At 41.3% G+C, this 18,940-nt stretch overlaps 2 protein-coding genes across 2 annotated transcripts; one reads left to right on the top strand and one right to left on the bottom strand.

Annotated features, from left to right (window-relative positions):
• The first annotated feature begins 663 nt into the window (after nt 1–663).
• On the top strand, nt 664–12,831 carry LOC131986689 (uncharacterized). Its single transcript, XM_059351759.1, has 9 exons — nt 664–918; nt 1,624–1,835; nt 2,029–2,167; nt 5,702–5,844; nt 7,273–7,325; nt 8,274–8,398; nt 8,889–8,996; nt 10,091–10,300; nt 12,195–12,831. Exons 2-9 carry the CDS (start codon nt 1,630–1,632, stop codon nt 12,504–12,506), a joined length of 1,296 nt encoding a protein of 431 aa, XP_059207742.1. The 5' UTR covers nt 664–918; nt 1,624–1,629; the 3' UTR covers nt 12,507–12,831.
• A 2,780-nt stretch (nt 12,832–15,611) lies between these two features.
• Nucleotides 15,612–18,282, bottom strand: LOC131986981 (P2Y purinoceptor 3). Its single transcript, XM_059352124.1, has 2 exons — nt 17,579–18,282; nt 15,612–16,651 (listed from the first exon to the last, which is right to left on the bottom strand). The coding sequence occupies exons 1-2, from the start codon at nt 18,055–18,057 to the stop codon at nt 15,751–15,753; spliced, it is 1,380 nt and encodes a 459-aa protein (XP_059208107.1). The 5' UTR covers nt 18,058–18,282; the 3' UTR covers nt 15,612–15,750.
• Nucleotides 18,283–18,940: the final 658 nt, after the last annotated feature.

Below are 18,940 nucleotides of genomic sequence, written 5' to 3'. Positions count from 1 at the left end.
ATGGCCTCTGTGATCTTTAATCTTTTATAAAGTTTCATCATCTCTGAGATTTATATTTTAGTCTTTTTTAAGAGTTATAATAGTTTACTGCCTGTTCCTGCTGTTTATCAATGATGTGACAAGGTTTGACACAGTCTCGCGACACTTTATGTGACGCCATCTGTGTTGACAGATCTCGCGAGAGTGAGCTGCCGAGACAGAGGTCCGTCAGAAAAAATACATTTTAGTGTCAGATTGTTCAGAAGACACGTGTCCTGAGACAAATGGGTCTAATATTTACTTTGGTGACTCTGGGACAAAAGACTCGGTCATAATCAATCAATCAATCAATCAAACTTTATTTATATAGCGCTTTTCATACATATAAATGCAACTCAAAGTGCTCATAATCTGAGCTCCCTTTGATTTCTGCCGTTCAATCAACAGCTGGTTTCCCATTAATTAGACACAGAGTCTCATGTGCTGCGCTGACGTCACATTTCAAGCTCCTGAAAGTATATTTACACTTTTTCATCTCTTGTGCAGTTTTTATGTTTGTTTCTCATTTCACTTTTGTAGCGGTATCCCTCTTATTGTGAAGGACTCGGACCGGAAGTCCCCTGTGCTGCCCTTCACCGGAAGAGCTGTGGACTTGGAACCTTTCTCTCCACAACACCTCTGCCGTTGAGTTATAACCGTCTCGGTGTTGTGACGTGAATCGTCTCCCAGCAGAATGTTTTCCCGCCGTCTAACTTAATATTTCACTTTTGTGGATTTCCGCAGAGAAAGCAGCGACACCGGAGCAGAGAAACACCTCCGGACAGCACGGCACCGTTTATCTGACTCATTATTACTCATTAAATCCACTGTTTTTGGATCAAAGTGCTTTTAAAGACAGATACTCGGCGAGATCAACTTTAAAACGAGCGAGCTGAGCAGGTTTGTAGCCGTTCACTTCATGTAACCGACAGACGTTCGCCTTTTAAAATGCGTTAAAAAGGTCAATTAAACCTTTAGATCACGTTTTTATGTGATAATTAATAATGTAATGTCTGTTTGTCCCGGGTCACTCTCAGGGAATCCGTTAACTCGCTTCTTTTTGGGTTTATTGAGACTTTTGTGTTTGATGGTGCAACACTAATATATAACAGACTGAGGTAGTATGATTTAGTTTTAACCCTCTGGGACACTTCAATTCACTGCCCCTTTTACCACTTTTTTAGTTTTTGTCTAGTGTCAGATTTAAAATCTACTCCCCTTTCAGACCCTTTGGGCTGAAAGTGTTTACTTCCACAAAAAAAATCTCAAACCTTTACAGATTAATATTTTTTTAATTATTTATTTTTTTGCATAAACCTCTTGAACAACTTCCGCCCTGCTCAAAAATGCCAAATTTTTAACATTTTGGGCATTTTAACCCTTTAAATGCCAGTTTGCACAATGTCAGCCTCAATATATTGGGATATGACTTTTGGTCCATATCGCCCAGCCCTGATAGTCACCATAATATCTGATGGGCTCGTCTCAACACCTTTTGTTTTTTCATTCAGAATCTCACCTTTTACTCTAACTTTTTTTCTAAGATGATAAAATAAGAGACAGTTTTAGGGTGATGGCTGATAATAAGTTCTTTCTCTCCGTCAGGTGGACATGGCGCTGCAGCGGGTGGCGGTGGTCGGCGCCGGGGCGGCGGGACTCTGTGCGGCACGTCACATCCTGTCCCGCCAGAGCAGCTTCGCCCCCCCGGTGGTGTTCGAGCTCACCGGCAGCGTGGGGGGCACCTGGTGCTACGACGAGCGTATCGGGACGTACGACAACGGGCGGCCGATCCACAGCAGCATGTACAGAGACCTGCGGTAGGTCGTCTTTACCAACCATCGGTCACTAAGTAATAGAGAAATAATCAGCTCATGAAAATAATAACTCGTTAGTAGTTTAGATCCGGCTCAACCAAGGGACATTCTGTAAACTTCCAGACTTCTCTCGTGTCCCGTCAGTGTTTCTTGCTGCAGTCTGAGTTGTGTCTCGTCCTTACCCTAACCCTGACAGAACCAACCTGCCCAAAGAGGTGATGATGTTCCCAGACTTCCCCTTTGAGCCTGAGCTGAACAGCTTCCTGCCCCATCAGGAGGTCCAGAGGTACCTGCAGAGGTACTGCCAGAGCCACGGCGTCCGGCCGCACATCAGGGTGAGACCATCGATTACGGTTTACAGTTTTTATCTCTACCAGTGGAAGAGTGGAGCTGCTGGAGTCCAACTATACAGTCCGACATTATTGCCTTAATCTACATTTACATTTACATTTAGTCATTTAGCAGATGCTTTTATCCAAAGCGACTTACAGGAAGAGTAAAGACAACAATCAAGGTATAGTGTAATAATAGCTATTAGTGCATCAATAAGTGCTAGTGACACTTCTTTGAGGAGTAGGATTATCGTGTGGTGCTAGGAAAGAAGATGCTCTTTGAAGAGCTGGGTCTTCAGGAGTTTTTTAAAGGTAGATAGGGAAAAAGGAAACTCTACCCATCGGGGAGACTATAACTGGACAACTGAAGTACATGTAAACGTGTTAGTCCGATTACTGTCGGAGTTCTCCAACTCACATTAAGACACCCAGATAATGCCATTGGAATAGGATTTTCACTGGCATGTATGACAAGACAACGCTCCACATGCTCCACCCCCCCAACCCCCGCGCTGGTGTATGACCCCGGAACAAAAACATTCAAGAAAGCCGGTCGCATTAGCTGGTCGCAGTAGCCCGTCACATTAGCTGGTCGCAGTAGCCCGTCACATTAGCCGGTCACATTAGCTGGTTGCAGTAGCCCGTCACAGTAGCCCGTCACATTAGCCGGTCACATTAGCTGGTTGCAGTAGCCCGTCGCATTAGCCGGTCACATTAGCTGGTTGCAGTAGCCCGTCGCATTAGCCGGTCACATTAGCTGGTTGCAGTAGCCCGTCGCATTAGCCCGTCACATTAGCCGGTCGCGGTCTCAGTTGCATGTAAACTGGGACAACAACAGAAGTACGATTAGATGCCAAAATTGATATTTAAGCATAGCTCGATTAAACTGTGTAAACGCACTGACAGAGAACTCTTGAACGAGAACAACTTTTTCAATGTGGATTTTGCACCAATTTCACACTGATAGGACTCTGCAAAAGTCCTCAGAAGGCTGCATTCACTTATAAAGAACATTTAACATTGTGACGGATGACTGAAACCCATGATAATGGGTTTCAGTCATCAGATTTTTACAGTTTTTTGTTGAGGTGATACAGCATAGCATCGCGATATTTTACGTGGCAATATTATATCGATTAATGTTCGATATTTAGTGTTCCGACAGTATTTTGTGAGCCATAGCGGGCTCACTTTTAGGAATATCCTGGAGATCCTGGTATCGTATGAAACTAGAAGATCTAAGGAATCTACAGACTCCATGTGCATCAGGATATCGTGTTGGGAGGTTGTGGAAATAACGTTGCATAGTTCAGCTTTTTTTCTGTTTGATTCGGAAACATTTTTATTAGTGCAGCTTGTTGTTTGTGTGTGTTTGATAAAATGCTGCAGTTGTTGTCGTCCATACGTTTGATATCAGTTCAGTTGAGTTTGACTGAATACTTTGTTGGTCAGTCTGTGGGTTTGACTCTCATTGTGGACAAATAAAAAGACTGAAGTGAGATGAATAGACTGAGAATTTTCTCTGGTTGAACAAAACAATTCTTGATTGAATTTAATTTTGTGACACAAAATGCAGTTAAACGGTTAAATCGCAATATATTGTATCACAATACTTACCATATCACGAAATGCTTAAAATCATATCGTGACTCAAGTTTCGGGATGAAATTGTATCATGACTCATGTGTCCCACTTATTTACGATTTACAGTACAAAACATTCTGACTCTACGTTCTTTATAAAGTCTGTCTGTCAGTTTTAAAGTCAACAGAATTATTTTTTTTCCCCAGGAAATTAAAAGCTCCTGCAACACGTCAACTTACACCAGTTTTTTTCAGAAACCCTGATATGATGTATTTTATTTTCAAAACGTGTAAAATAAAGAATGAATGAAAGTTAAAATAAAATTAATAGCAAACGCAATTTCTAAGTCATCCCAAATATTATTTTCTGCATTCCGTAAAAAATAGTTTATTAATCAGCAGTCTGGGAGATTTTTTTTCACTTTATATAACATATACAAACTAGAAAATTTCCTCTGGGGAAATGGTGAAAGGGCCACGGGGGCTACTGCCGGTGTGTGTACACTATGATGAGATTATTCAGAGATTTCAAACAATTAATACTAGTAATGTTATGATACTATACTATATACAAGGAGCACACCTACAACAAGCATTCCTTTTCAAGTATTTATTTATACAGCAACCTATGACCTTTAACCTCAAAATGTGTGTGTGTGTGTATCTGTAACTGTAATCACAGCAAAGAAACAAAGGCAATCAGAGCAATGATCAAAGGCAATCAGAGCAGAGCAATCAACAGAATTAACTGACACCAACTGCCAAAGTTCCGTAATAGAGGTGGACAGACTGGAATTTCTGGCCTCGAACAGAAAGCATTTTTGGCAAAACCATAATACCTATCATTGATCCGACTTCACTTTGAGCGTCCTGAGTTCTTCCTGAACGTCTACATATGTTTGTTTTTTTTAAGAAAAATGAAAAAATAGCTTTGTTAGAGCGATCTATAAAAACTGGTACATCTCCCTTTTTCAGAAATCTTCCTGCATTTTTAATATGGGAGCCAATGAGGCTGTTGGTGCGTGTTGGTGGCGCATCTGTGCGTCCTACGCCCAAACTATAACTCTGACAGCTTTACCAGAGGATTGTGACTGAGAAGACAAATTTTCCTACATTTCTATGTATAAATTATTTCTGTAGAGTGGAATTTGCGGCCTGGAGCGCAGTTTAAAAATTCATTTTTTGACAGTTTTTTCTCTCCCTCTACACTCTGGTGATGATGTCACACACTCTGACACGAACATTCCGTGCAATACACACCAATTATAATCTCAGAATTTCTCCAAAAATGATCATGGTCATTGAACAGGGATTGATAAAAAACTATATGACCTATCGAAACGTGGATTAATACACCGATACACAAGACTTGGCTAGAGCAACTTCCTGTCTTATGGCGAAAACACCATTATTCGCCGCCATGCCACGCCCACATGCTTTAGTAAAAAATGAAATAGCAAACCAGTTTTGTAATCACAAACTTGTTAAGATGATACTGACCAAATTTGATGTTTATTGGGTTAAAGCTGTAGGAACAGTTCATCACAGTATAGAGCCTGAAAATGGCCCAAAAATGGCCAAAATATGACATTTAATCTAAGATGGCCTACTTCGTGTTGGTTTTAGGGTATGGGTCCAAGAGGCTTTTTTGTGCGTCTCCACATGTTACATCTGCCTATCAAATTTCATTTGGCTACGTGAAAGCTCACCATTGGGTTCCACTCTGTTTAACATGCCCATTTGTGCGACCACTAAAATATCTAAATTTTCACCAGACTTGACGCTCGTTCAAAATTTCGCAACATTTTAAGTATGACAAAGCCTCCAAAAAAGGCAATTCATTTTGTGAAAATAATTATGATTATTTCTTCAATTTCAGCAGTTTCCTCGGCGTTGTTGGTTCGGACCCTAATAATAATAATAATAATAATAATATTTGTGTCTCTGTGTTCAGTTCAACACGGTGGTGGAGAGCGTGCGGCCCGTGGTCGCGGCGCCGCAGGCCGAGCAGGAGAGGACGGCTTGGGAAGTGACGTCGTCCGATTCTTCAGGTCGTCAGAGAATAGAAACCTTCGACTCGGTCTTCGTGTGCTCGGGGTGAGATGTGATGATTATTTATTTACCTTGCATTTATCACATTTGGGTTTTCACTCTTTGGGCTTGAAACACTGCATGCATGTACAACGTGAAATAAATGTGCACTGTCAGCTGCACCACTCAACGTGTTTAGGTACAGAAAACATATTCTGCTGGGCTCATTTTACAAAGTAGATCTGTCTGATTTCTTGTCAAAATCAGAAAGATGAAGGGAAGCACCGTGAGTGCAACATGAGAACAACAGAAGAAGTCAACACAAAAGACAAAGAAAAAATATATAATTAAAAAAATATACTAAAAAAAAAGTCAGGTGGCTGTGTTTACATTACACTGAATAAACATCATATTTAAAAAAATCTTAAACTAATATTAACTTTTTCATTGGCAGTTTTTTTTACCAAATAAAATATAAACAACATCAAATAAAAACAACACCCTGTTTGAGAAGCTTTGTTTAGTGAAATAGGGGAGACCGGGGTCACTGGGCACAAGTAACTTGTTATTTTATTTACTAAGAAAAATAATTTGTTCCGTTATTTACAAAGAAAAACAATTTACGTTATTTACTGAGAAAAATAATTTGTTACGCTATTTACTAAGAAAAGCAAGTTCTTCCGTTATTTATATAGATTTTTTTAACCTTTTTGAATCGGCATGGTTCCAGTGATTTGTCGCTCACCGACTGTTCGACGCCACACGTCCATTTTCCAAGTTTCAGTTGGTTTAAAATTCAATGCTGGACGCTCAGTCGCAGCGACGTTTACCTTCTGGACTCTGACTGATTTAAGGATCATTAACGTATTATTGTTTAATAAATAACACAAAACTGATGTTTTTTCAGCAACATTAATCTCCAATATTAGTGAAATTATTCATAAAATGTATACACTTTTATTTACACATGACAAACCTCTTCATATACAGTTTTTTAAACATGTTTTCTTATTATTCTGGGGGGAAAAAATCACATTTTATCATTTTTATTTTTTAGTAGTACTCAATTGTAGTGTCACTGTAGTATCAGTCAGTACTGGCTGTTGCAGAAGTGGTGAGAAAGAAAGAAAAGTGCTTTAAATGCTGCAGTAAAATAAAGCGTTGCATGAAAAAATTCTTGCTGCATCTAATTTCAACTTTAAAAAGTAATACGCACCAGTGCAAGAACACAGAAAAAAATATTTTTTTGTGTTAAAACAAGTGAAAACATTTAAGCTCTAAGGGAGTTGTTTTGTTATAAAGTTTCTCCCCTTCTTTATTTTATTCCATCTCCCTTTACATATCTCAATAAAGTATTATAAAAAGAAGGAATAGTATTTTGAGCTCTATAAAATACATGTTATTAAAGTCATTACCTCCTGCTGCCACTTGGTCTCACCAGAACGCTGCATTCATCAGTTTACATGTTTGTTTGTTTGTTTGTTTGTTGTTCAGGCACTACTCTGACCCTCACATCCCGCACATCCCGGGGATACACAATTTTAAAGGTACCAGCATTAATGTTGTCTCTTTTTAAGACACATTTTAAATAAGACAATTTGATGAAATATCACTCTTTTGTTTAATATTATTTTTCCAGCATTAGTAATAAATTTGTCGTTCAGAGAGCATCAGACACGTGAAATATTTTAAATAATTCCCTAGTTTACAGTTTGCTTTTTTATTATTTCTATATAAACTTACAGCATATTTTACAGAGACCGACAAGGTCATCTCTGCATAATATGCTCTTAAGAATCTAAATCTGTGACTTTAAGAAGTAAGTTTATACATGTTAACTCACAAAAGAAAGTGTTTTCTGTTTTCTGTTTTGTTCTAAGCTAGGCTAACAGTCTCCGCCTGCTTCCAGTCTTTGTGCTAAGCTATGCTAACAGTTTACCCCTGCTTCCAGTGTTTGTGCTAAGCTAGGCTTACAGTTTCCCCCTGCTGCCATTCTTTGCGATAAGCTAGGCTAACAGTTTCTGCCTGCTGCCCGTCTTTGTGCTAAGCTAGGCTAACAGTTTCCCCTGCTGCCATTCTTTGTGATAAGTTAGGCTAACTATTTCCCCCTGCTGCCAGTCTTTGTGCTTAGCTAGGCTAACAGTTTCCCCCTGCTTCCAGTCTTTGTGCTAAGCTAGGCTAACAGTTTCCCCCTGCTGCCATTCTTTGTGCTTAGCTAGGCTAACAGTTTCCCCCTGCTTCCAGTCTTTGTGCTAAGCTAGGCTAACAGTTTCCCCCTGCTGCCATTCTTTGTGATAAGCTAGGCTAACAGTTTCTGCCTGCTGCCAGTCTTTGTGCTTAGCTAGGCTAACAGTTTCCCCCTGCTGCCAGTCTTTATGCTAAGCTAGGCTAACAGTTTCCCCCTGCTGCCATTCTTTGTGCTTAGCTAGGCTAACAGTTCCCCCCTGCTGCCAGTCTTTATGCTAAGCTAGGCTAACTACTGCCTATGTGTGCAGGACAGGTGCTCCACAGTCATGCGTACAGGTTTGCAGAGCCGTTCTCGGGTCAGTCGGTGGTGGTTCTGGGAGCCAAAGCTTCAGGACTCGACATTTCCATTGAACTGTCCAAAGCTGGTGCAAAGGTAAAAAAAAACGTCAGTCTGTAGATCACTGAAATTAATGAATTTATCTGAAAATGACAAGAAATTTTGTGATTGTGATATAAATCAAAACTGTAACTAGTTTGAACATTGGTGCAAAGTTTTGTCTGTTGTTGCAATTTCACGAATCATAAAACATGTTTGTGAGATGCTGACTTTGTGGAAAGTGAAAAATTGTCAAAAATTGATTATATTCTTAAAGATGAGAGCAAAAAAAACAGTAAAATTTTCATGAACGTCAAAGGAACCTGTTCCCGACATTTTAGACAAGTTCTTATGTGTTTGACAACTTTGGGAATCGTTCCAGTATCCTAACCGCTGGACAATGCGACTGCAAACAAAACGTTGGTCACATTTTCCAAACATGAAGAAGTGAAAGTAACCACGATTTTCAAAAAATCTGTGGGGAAAAAAAGGTGTGAACGATCATCCAGTTGGACCACGTCTGAGACAATCTGTTCTGTTTCTCCAGGTGACTCTGAGTCACCGGCATCCTCGCCTCACCTGTCCTCTACCTGCCGCGATACAGCAGTCCAGTGCGGTGGTGGCGGTCGAGGACGACGGCAGCTTACGATTCCAGGTAGGGCTGCACAATTAATCGAACTACACCAGTAGTCCACCAACCACCAGGGGGCGGGTTCTTTTTTCTCCTCTGAAAAAAGCCTGGTTGCTGTTTGGATAGAACGCTAAGCAGGATGTGACGTAGTACTCGACACCACAACAACACGCGACATTTGTAAAAGCCGGCGAAGCAGTGTTGCCAACATAGGAACCTTTTTGCTATATTTAGCGACTTTTCAGACCCCCTTAGCGACTTTTTTTTTTCAAAAAAGTGACTTTTTCTGGTGTTATTGGAGACTTTTGGAGACTCGTTCTTACTCTTCCTAACGAGCCGCCGGCCACCGTGGCTCGTTCAGAAGAGCCGCAGGGCTGCAACAAGTGGAAGAGGCACAGTCCTCCTGCAGCAGTCTCTCCCAGCTGCAGAGCCAGAGGGGATGTTAACACCTTAGCGTCCAGTCTGCAAATTGCTAACAGTTTGCTGCTGCAGGAGGTGTTCACTTAGCAATCTCTGTTTGTTTACAACAAACAGAGATTGCACTGTATGCACTGTATATGCACTAAAAATATACACTGTATATGCACTAAAAACTGTTCCTATCCTTTGTTTAGATGTAGTGCAATAAAAATATGGATGTTTTCCCTAACATGATGAATAATCGTGATTACAATATTGACCAAATAATCGTGATTATCATTTTGGCCATAATCGTGCAGCCCTTCTTCCAGGTCACCGAAGTTTACCGGGTCTGATCAGAACTCTTTGGTTTCTATTCAGTCCAGTTGAAGTCTGCAGAATGTAGTTCATAATGTTATTATTATTATTATTAGTTTGATGTTGTTAAGTGTTATTTAGTTTTGTATGTGGAGAACAAATCGCTGTACGATGGTTCAACCAGACGGAGAACTGAGGAATCAGCAGTGATTGGTGAAAGAAACTGTTAGCTTAGCATCAAACTGTGTGCAGGTTAAACAGGGACAGGTTCACAGTAATGCCTTTAACAAGCTGGAGTTTAACGAAAGTTTTCTGGATCAAAGAATGTCAAACTCACAGTTTATCACTTTCTCTACAAATAAAACTGAACATGACGTTGAGACAAATACTTCTTGTCTCAGGACGGCTCTGTGCTCGCTGCTGACGTCCTGATCTTCTGCACCGGGTACAACTTCAAGTATCCGTTCCTGGACGCGCCGCAGCTGGGTCTGCAGATCCAGGACCACCTGGTGTCCCCCCTGTACCGCTTCATGATGCCGCCGGCCTTCCCCTCACTCTTCTTCATCGGCATCTGCAAGATCATCTGCCCCTTCCCCCACTTCAACTGCCAGGTGAGCTCAGCTGGTGGGTGGAGGACGATCGTCCGCGTGTAAAGAAAGTTGGAACCTGAAGATTAATCTGAGATCTAGTTCAGCTGTTTGAGTCAAGATGTTCTAGTCAGAAATTTGTCATAAAAATCACCTAATTAATCAGTAATTGATGACCATGGTCTTGGCCACGTTCATACCTATTGATGGGGATATGGAATTGGAACGTTAGCGTATGACTTTGAGAAGAACTGGTGATAAAACACATTAGTAGTATGTAGAGACGGAGGTCCCAAAAACAGTTGAGGAGCAAAACACCAGTCAGAAACTGAGGTAAATGTAGGCAGTTGACTAAGAGGGCTGAATCATGGTTGAGAATCGCTGGTGATAAAACACAATGGTAGCGTAACTGTATCCCAAATCAGACACCGTTCGGCTAAGATTCTATCAAAATTTCACATTAACTACTAATATAATTGATCATGTTATGTTTCCAATTATTTAAATGGTGTGAAGCTAAAGTCTAATTTCTTAACTTTCGAACTGTATATTGTTTTAACCGTGTACGTTAGCCTCGGGTTTACCAGAGTCGGCTAAAGGACGCTAACGGCGGTGAATTAGCCATGCGCTAACGGTATCCCAAATCGGACACTTGGATCTCCTCGCTATAAAACAATAAAACATTGGGGGCTGCTGAGTTTTTTCAGGGGAAATTGGATGTTTCTTGGTAAGCCAAATAAATATCACCGTTATCAACACACCCGGACCGTAGTCCTTCACAAAATAATACAGTACAGTAAAAACACAGATGTACTTTAAGGCCCTGCCTACACGAAGACACTTGCGGGTAAAAAATATTTTATCAGAAGTGCCTTTCGTTTAGACGGTGATGACGTTTTTGGGGATTAAAAACGCAAAAATCTGAAACCAGCCTCCAGAGTGTAAAACTGTAATCCGCTCCGCTGTAGCGTGTCCGTCTACACTGACAAGACGCAAAACTCTGATCTGATCTGCTCATGTACGCGTTTACGTCACACACATGCTCCAGTAGAGGGAAATAACAAATGTGGGATTATTTCCATGCGTGGGACCTTCAAGCTGCTCTGGCAGCTCTAATAAACTTACAGGAGTCTTTCCACCAAATGTACAGGATATGTACAGATAGTATTAGTGAACAGAGAAGGATCTGGAATTACCTCTATCACATTTTGGATGCACCAATTGGTCGGAGGCGAGCCAGACAGCTTTGGAGGAGACCTGGGAGATCTAGTGATGGTGGAGAACTTTGTGGAAGGAGTAGCTGATGGAAATGCGTGGCGTGAAAACTTCCACATGCCCAAAGATGCTCTTATGGCTTTAAGTGATGCCGCCTGGCATGCATACAGTCAAATTCCACACACTTTAGCGTGACCGTATGCACGCAGATTTCCTCCCGAAATCGCTTGTCTAAACGCGGAATAAAAAGTGAAGTTGCAACGCCACTTTTGCATCTTCTGTTCAGATTGTCATCATGTAAACGTAGCCTAAGATCGCCACCCGATCGCTCTTACTGCTTTCTCTCAACAGATTTACTTTCGTATTGTAATTAGACATGCAAATCTCCATGTACATAAATGAAATTTCACACGTACATTGTGAAATATGTATAAATCAATTATACCTACACTGGTGGTGGCGATCTTATTCGAAATGACCGTGAAAACACCGGAAAGTGCTGCATTGCAGATGTGTCCGATTTGGGAAACGGTAACGAACGGTTTCCAATTTGGGATACATTCTCTATATTATGTAGAGATGGAGGTTCCAAATCAGCTTAAAGCAATGCATCAATCAGAAACAACAAATTAGTTTAAATCATCACACACTGATGAGTTCTAAAAGAGGGACCAACTTTCTAACTCCAGTCTTGTGTCTTCAGGTCCAGTTCGCTCTGGCCGTGCTGGACGGCTCCGTCACTTTACCGTCTCCGGCCCAGATGGAGGACGAGGTCCGGCAGGATCTGCGGGAGAAGGAGGAGCGTGGAGTCCAGCGGCACCACCTGCTGATCCTGGACCAGGACCAGTGGGAGTACTGCCGGACGCTCGCTCAGGCTGCCGGCTTCCCGCCGCTGCAGCCGTTTGTACGCAGCCTGTACGACGAGGTGTGGCGACAGCGAAGAGTTCACCCCGAAAACTACCGGAGGCTCAACTACGGGCTGATCGACGAAGACCAGTGGGAGGTGATCGATTGATCGACAGACTAATAAACTTTATGAAAATCAGAATCATGACTGTGAGAAACTAAATGTGCTTAAAAACTTCAAATAATCAGAGAGAAAGAAAATTAACCCGATTTATGTTCTGAGGTGTTGATTCACCTTGATGCTCATGTAAGAAGCTGCAGTTTTATGAAACGAATTGCCAGTTAAAAGTGTTTTATCTTTAACTTTTTAAATATACAACCACGATTCCAAAGAAGCAGACGCTGTCTAAAATGTGAATAAACAGAATGCAATGATTTACTAATCCTTTGTGAGAAATATTTAAATAAAACAAAATATTTAATGTTCAAACAGATACATTTTTGTTCTTCCTATATAAGTACTCTCTTTTATTTCCGTTTTACAGCATTCTGTGGCCAAATCCTTGTTGACACTTTGTTGTGTGTGTGTGTGTGTCTGACCATATTTGGATCTGTCCTTCATCATTAGAGACATTTTTCTGCTGCTGATTCTCACTTTTCTTTCTTCCTTTGGTTGGGACTGCGTTCTCACCTACAGAGAACTGACTCTGAGAAACCAGACCCCCATTTTTAGAGGAGCAGAGTTCTTTGGTCCACCAGAGTTGGTTTGAGCGTTCACAGCAGCAGAAACCAGACGGACCATCAGACAAACAACAGAGTTCCTCTCGAGAACAAACAGCTCAGAAGTGAACGCTTCGTTAGAATACGTCATCCTGGTTTCAAGCTCGATGTCATCAGTAAAATGTCCAGTTATTCAACATTTACGAACAAATTGTCCTGGTTTTCTCCACAAGCTGCCGCCTCGCCTGCAGCTGAAGAAAACAAACAAACAAAAATAACACGACACAGGATCACTCTTGGAGAAACAAAACTTTAAACCCTCCAGCTTGACTGAAGACAGCACTGTGGAACATTTAGTCTTCCCTGATAGTTTACTTAAACGGTTTGGCCAACAATAATACATAAATGAAATGTGCAAATATAAATACAAACATGGTTTTGGTGTTTGGGTTGGGTTTGGAAAATGTTACAAAGTTTTGATGTTTCTTTCTTTCTTCCCATCAGATCAGAATGTGTGTGAGCAGCAGACGTGATTAATAATTCCTGAGGCGTGTTAACCATGAACGAGGCCTGAGACACACACAGCTGAGGTCAACAACAGACTTTAATTCAGATATTTTGCCACAAAACGTCAAAATACACACAAATAAACAAATGAGGTCTGACATCACAGACTGACCTGAGCTCAACAACAACAACGACAACAACAGGTGAAGCAGAAACGTCGGCGCGGCGTGCAGCGGCGAAGATACATTCAGACAGTCACTGTTTTACATTTAACACTTAATTAATTCATTAATTACATGTTCCAGGACTGATTCACTTGCAGGAAGGAAGGAAAACGTCCTAGTCAGCAGCTGGTAATGTTCGGCTGGACGGGGTCAGGTGTGACCTCACAGGTCAAAGGTCAACACTCTGACAAAAAGTTTAAAATTCAACTTTAAGTCTCTAAGCTTTTATTAAATTTATTTGCTGGACAGCCTTTTAGTGAAGATCAAATATATAAATTACATTTTTTGTAAAGATGTGAAAGAAATATAAATAATTGAAAAAATTTAAAAAAAAAAATTAAAGTAATAAATTGTCCCCTAAAACGTACATAATTTCCCTCTTTCTTCTGGAGTTGCTGAAAAAATATATTAATTAACAAGTTAATTTGTTAAAATTGTTTAAGTCATTTATCTAAAATGTGAAGTTTTTCTGCTTAATATCTCAGAAAACTGAACATTTTTAGGTTTTCAACCGTTTGTTGCATAATTCAAATTTTTTTTAAAAGAATTTTAGGTGAAAGGTGAAAGTGTTAAATTGAATAAATTGTCCTGTTCAAAGCACGTAATTTCCGTCTTTTTTCTGCAAGTATAAGGGAGGAAAAAAAATTTGTCAATTATTAAGAATTGATAGGTTAATGTGCTGATCATTTCAATCTTTTATCTGCAGAAAATACCAAAAAGTACTCCTGTTTTGGCTTCTAAAATATGACATTTTTCCGCTTTTCTTTGTTTCATTCGACAGTAAACTGAACATCTTCTTGTTCTGTCTGTTGGTTTAAAAAAAACAACAGTGTAGCTGTTCAGCATCTAGCATTCCCACCACAGTTTCTTCAGAATATATGCTAATATTAATATTCACATTTATGAACTATTGCCAACTGTACTGTGCCTCACACGGCACAATTTTTTAGGGATTTTATGATGTCCCAAAATAAATGTATGGATACCTCTAAAAGGGGCACTATTTAACGAAACATTTGAAGACGTGGCTTCGGGCTCTCTGAGCATTTTCTACTAGTTTTTGATATTTTATTTTACAAGGTGAAAAATTTTAAAATGAGTAAAATGTCCCTCTTTTATTCTGGAAGAAAAGTAGAGCTGAAAAAAAAAATCTGTCAATTGAATTATAAGTCAATGTGCTAATAATTTTACCAAAACTCTTCTGCAGTATGACATTTTTCTGCTGTTTTATATCAGTAAATTGAAAATTTTTAGGTTTTCGACTGTTTGTCGGAGAAAAACGAAACATTTGAAGACGTCTCTTTGGGCTCTTAGAGCTTTTTCCACTCGTTCATGATATTTTATTTTACAAGGTGCAATTTTCAAATGTATTAATTGTCTCTATGATGATGCAATGACAATTAAGGAATCCTGAAAATTAACGAGAACGCGAGCCAGGCAAGAAGGAGGTATTAGTTAATATTGTTTTGGTATCATTAAGTTTAATCAACTAAAGAAGTTTGAAATTTAAACACCGTGAATATTAGTCAAAAGTTATCAGATCCGTGTGGGTCGATGAGAAATGTCAGATTTCCATTGTGGGTTTCTATCGTTTGAGTTTTGGCTGTTTTACTCACATCTTCTTCTGCTGGCTTAAAGGATCCAACCGGCTATAATTTGCTCTAAATTTGGACGTGCACTCGGCAAATCCCGAAATCTGGGTGTCGTAATTCTGAATAGTGAAAAAAACATCCTGGTCAAGTTTTGTGTTTGTTCCTGGATGAAACAGCTGCAGACTATACGTGTATATCAGTTTTTAAGGTCAATCCGATTTTATGTTTGACGATTGAAAAGTTCGGCATTCCATCCGGAAAGAAAAGCATGAATCCCAGATGTTCGTTAAACAACGGATCAATATCCGAGATCGATCCGCTAAAGTGTTGAGTCTTTGAACGGACTGAGTCACCTTGAGTCTTTTATTTTCTAGAAGATGACTCTTGAAGACTTGGACTCGTTCTCCATGTGCACCACCTCTTCGATCTTCTCCGCCGCCTCATGGTCGTCCTCGCCCACGCCGTCCTTCTTCAGGATCTTCAGCGGCCACCAGAGGGAGCCGTTGCGGCGGTCCCGGCGGACGCTGTGCTCCGCCGGCCAGCAGCAGGGGGCACCCTTGTCTCCCGTCAGGAAGTAGAGGAGGGCGTTGAGCCAGGCGTTGCAGGACGCCAGCGGCCGCGTGACCTTGTAGCAGATAGACACGGTCTTCATGACGTTGCAGCCGCCGACCTGGCCGCGCCGCAGCAGCAGGAACAGCGTCCGGGTCACGTGGAACGGCAGGAAGCAGAGCGCGAACAGCAGCGTGATGGTCACAATGGTTTTGATGGATTTCCGTCGCCGCCGGATGTAGTGCGAGTACTGCGAGCCGGAGATGGACACCGACGTTCTCTCCCGCTCTCTGACGCCCTCTGACGCTCCGTCTCCCACCGGGCCGTCCTCGCCGCCTTCCACGGAGCTGGGCGGGGAGCGCAGCGTCTGAAATATCGTCCTGACCACCTGCGAGTAGCACCAGGCGATGATGACGAAGGGCACGAAGAAGCCCAGCAGGTGCAGCACGATGCCGTACGGGACGTAGTCGGCGAACTCCTTGTCGATGGCATCGTCCCAGCAGTTGGTGTAGCCGCCCTCGTCCTCCGGCTGGGACCCGTTCATGACGTCCCTCGCCCCTTCGACCCCGCCGCCTCGCCGCGGGACGTATCCGGTCTGGGCGAACCTGAAGATGGGGCAGGTGAGGATGAAGACCACGACCCAGACCAGCGCGCAGGTCCCCTTCACCACTCGCTTACTCTCCAGAGTGATCGTCCTCATCGGGTGGCAGATCCCCAGATACCTGAGGACCAGAGGGGGCGGAGCTTAACCTCACAACATCAATATACAACATATATTACATAACTGATCAAGTTTAGAGTTTATCATCACTTTTTATGAAATGTCTTTCTTCATGTTTGCAGCTCGTTTGCTGTTTGCTTTGTTTTTTTGGGTTTGGGCACTTTTTTTTTTTGATGTTCAGCACAGTTTTAGATTTTGTTGTTGGTGTTTTTCATGATTGGATTATTAGAATGAGCTGCACCATCTCTCATATTTTATATGGTTTTGTCTCTCTATTTTTTGGGCATTTTTCATCATATTATGCTCTTTTTTTTGGTTATTTTATGGTCGTTTTGTTGTAATTTCTCTATATAGTATATAGTTTTGTGTCTTTGGTAATTTAATTGTTGTTTTTTGGCTGTTTTCTTCATTGTCTGGTCGTTTTTTGTTATCTTTGGACATTGTCTATGCCTTTGTAGTCTCTTTTTGGTGTTTTTATGTAGTTTTTTTGCCACATTATGGTTATTTTTATGGTCTTTTTGTAGTCATTTTTGGTAATTTAATGGTTGTTTTTTGGATCTTTTCTTCATTGTCTGATCGTTTTTTGGTCATTTTTGGTCTTCTTTGTTATATTCTGTGTCTTTGTGGTCTTTTTTTGTGTTTTTTGTTCATTTTATATTTTTTGTAGTCATTATTTGGTCATTTAAATGTTCTTCTGTGTTCTTCATTTTGGTAATGTAATGGTTGTTTTTTGGCTCTTTTCTTTATTGTCTGGTCTTTTTTTGGTAATTTTGTGTCTTCTTTTGACATTTAATGTTTTTTTGTCTTTTTTTGGTTATTTAATTGTTGTTTTGTGTCTAATTGTAGTTGTTTATTCATGGTTGGTCTGTGTCCGTATGACGTGAAGGGCCTCGTCAGCCACCATACAAGTGTTCCCGCGGCGTCCTACCTGTGCACGGAGATGCAGGTGAGGAAGAAGATGGAGCAGTAGAGGTTGAAGTAGAACAGGAAGCGGACGAGGCGACACATGAAGTCTCCGAACACCCAGCGGTCCCTCAGCACGTAGCTCGCCACTAGGAAGGGCAGCGACAGGCCGTACATCAGGTCTGTGGTGGCGAGGTTCACCATGTAGATCAGAGACGTGTTCCAGCGTCGCCCGGCCCCGCCGCCGCTCCCGGCGCCACCGCAGCAGCCGCTGTGGTGGCGGCAGGAGCGCAGCAGCACCACGGAGTTCAGCGTGAGGCTGAAGAGGAAGGTCAGCGAGTAGCACACGGGCAGGAACACGTACTTGTAGGACTCATCGATGCTGCAGGACGACGACGGCGGGATGGACGCGGCGGGCTCGGACGTGTTGGGATGGCCGCTCGCCACCGCCGCCGCCACCAGCCCGATGTCGGGGCTGACGCTGGAGACTTGGCTCAGTCCCATGACCAGCCTCTGCAGGTTATTTGTGTCGGAGCGGCTCAGGTTCCTCTGGCGTCATCTCGGCGAGTCGTTCCTTCCTCTGATTGATCGGACTCATCGCTCCGTTACCGCGGAGTCTCAAATCTAACAGAGAAAAATGTTTTATTGGAAATGCAGAGATACAGTCTGGAAACATTCCTCTTGTTTCTGAGCCGTCACTCAGATCAGACGACCAATAGAAACGTGTCTTTCAGCGTAGGCCCCGCCCACCAAATCAAACAGCAAACAAAAGCTTCAGATTAACAAACTAAAAATGTGAGATTTGTAAGCAAAACTTATGTATTTAAATATATATATCTATATATATATATATATATATATTTTTTTTTTTTAAGTAAAACTTTTGGATTTCTTTTCTGGCAAAACAAGTTTTACATTTTGACACAAAAGTTTTGAATTTACAATCAAATTTTTTTAAATTTAAAAACAAAACTTTAATTTCTAAGCAAAACTTCCGGGTTTAGAAATTATCTTTATTTGGAAACAAGATTTTTGGATTTACAAACAAAAGTTTTTGATCAACATTTATACATTTTTAATCACATTTATTTCACTTGCAATTGAAAAGAATGTTGTTTTTTCATTGCAGAATCCAAACTATTTGTCTTAAGTTTTTGAGCTGTGTTAAAGTCTCGTCGGAGCCTCCGTAGGGACTCATTAACACGCTCATTAAAATCGTGTTCTTGTACCAACGCCGTTTCTGCTGACGGAGACTTTGTTTCGCTCAGTTAGCCCGTCGATCATTAACGAAACCTTCCGGAAACATTTGGACACTCGCGGAGCTCCTGAGCAGCTGCTGAGGCGTTGGGGTCGGAGTTCAGATCAGAGCTGACGGAGGAAGAGTTAC

The sequence above is a fragment of the Centropristis striata genome, chromosome 15, assembly GCF_030273125.1.
Source record: "Centropristis striata isolate RG_2023a ecotype Rhode Island chromosome 15, C.striata_1.0, whole genome shotgun sequence".
Lineage (NCBI taxonomy): Eukaryota > Metazoa > Chordata > Actinopteri > Perciformes > Serranidae > Centropristis > Centropristis striata.
The sequence above is the reverse complement of the archived record's forward strand: the minus strand, read 5'-3'. Positions and strand labels throughout refer to the sequence as shown.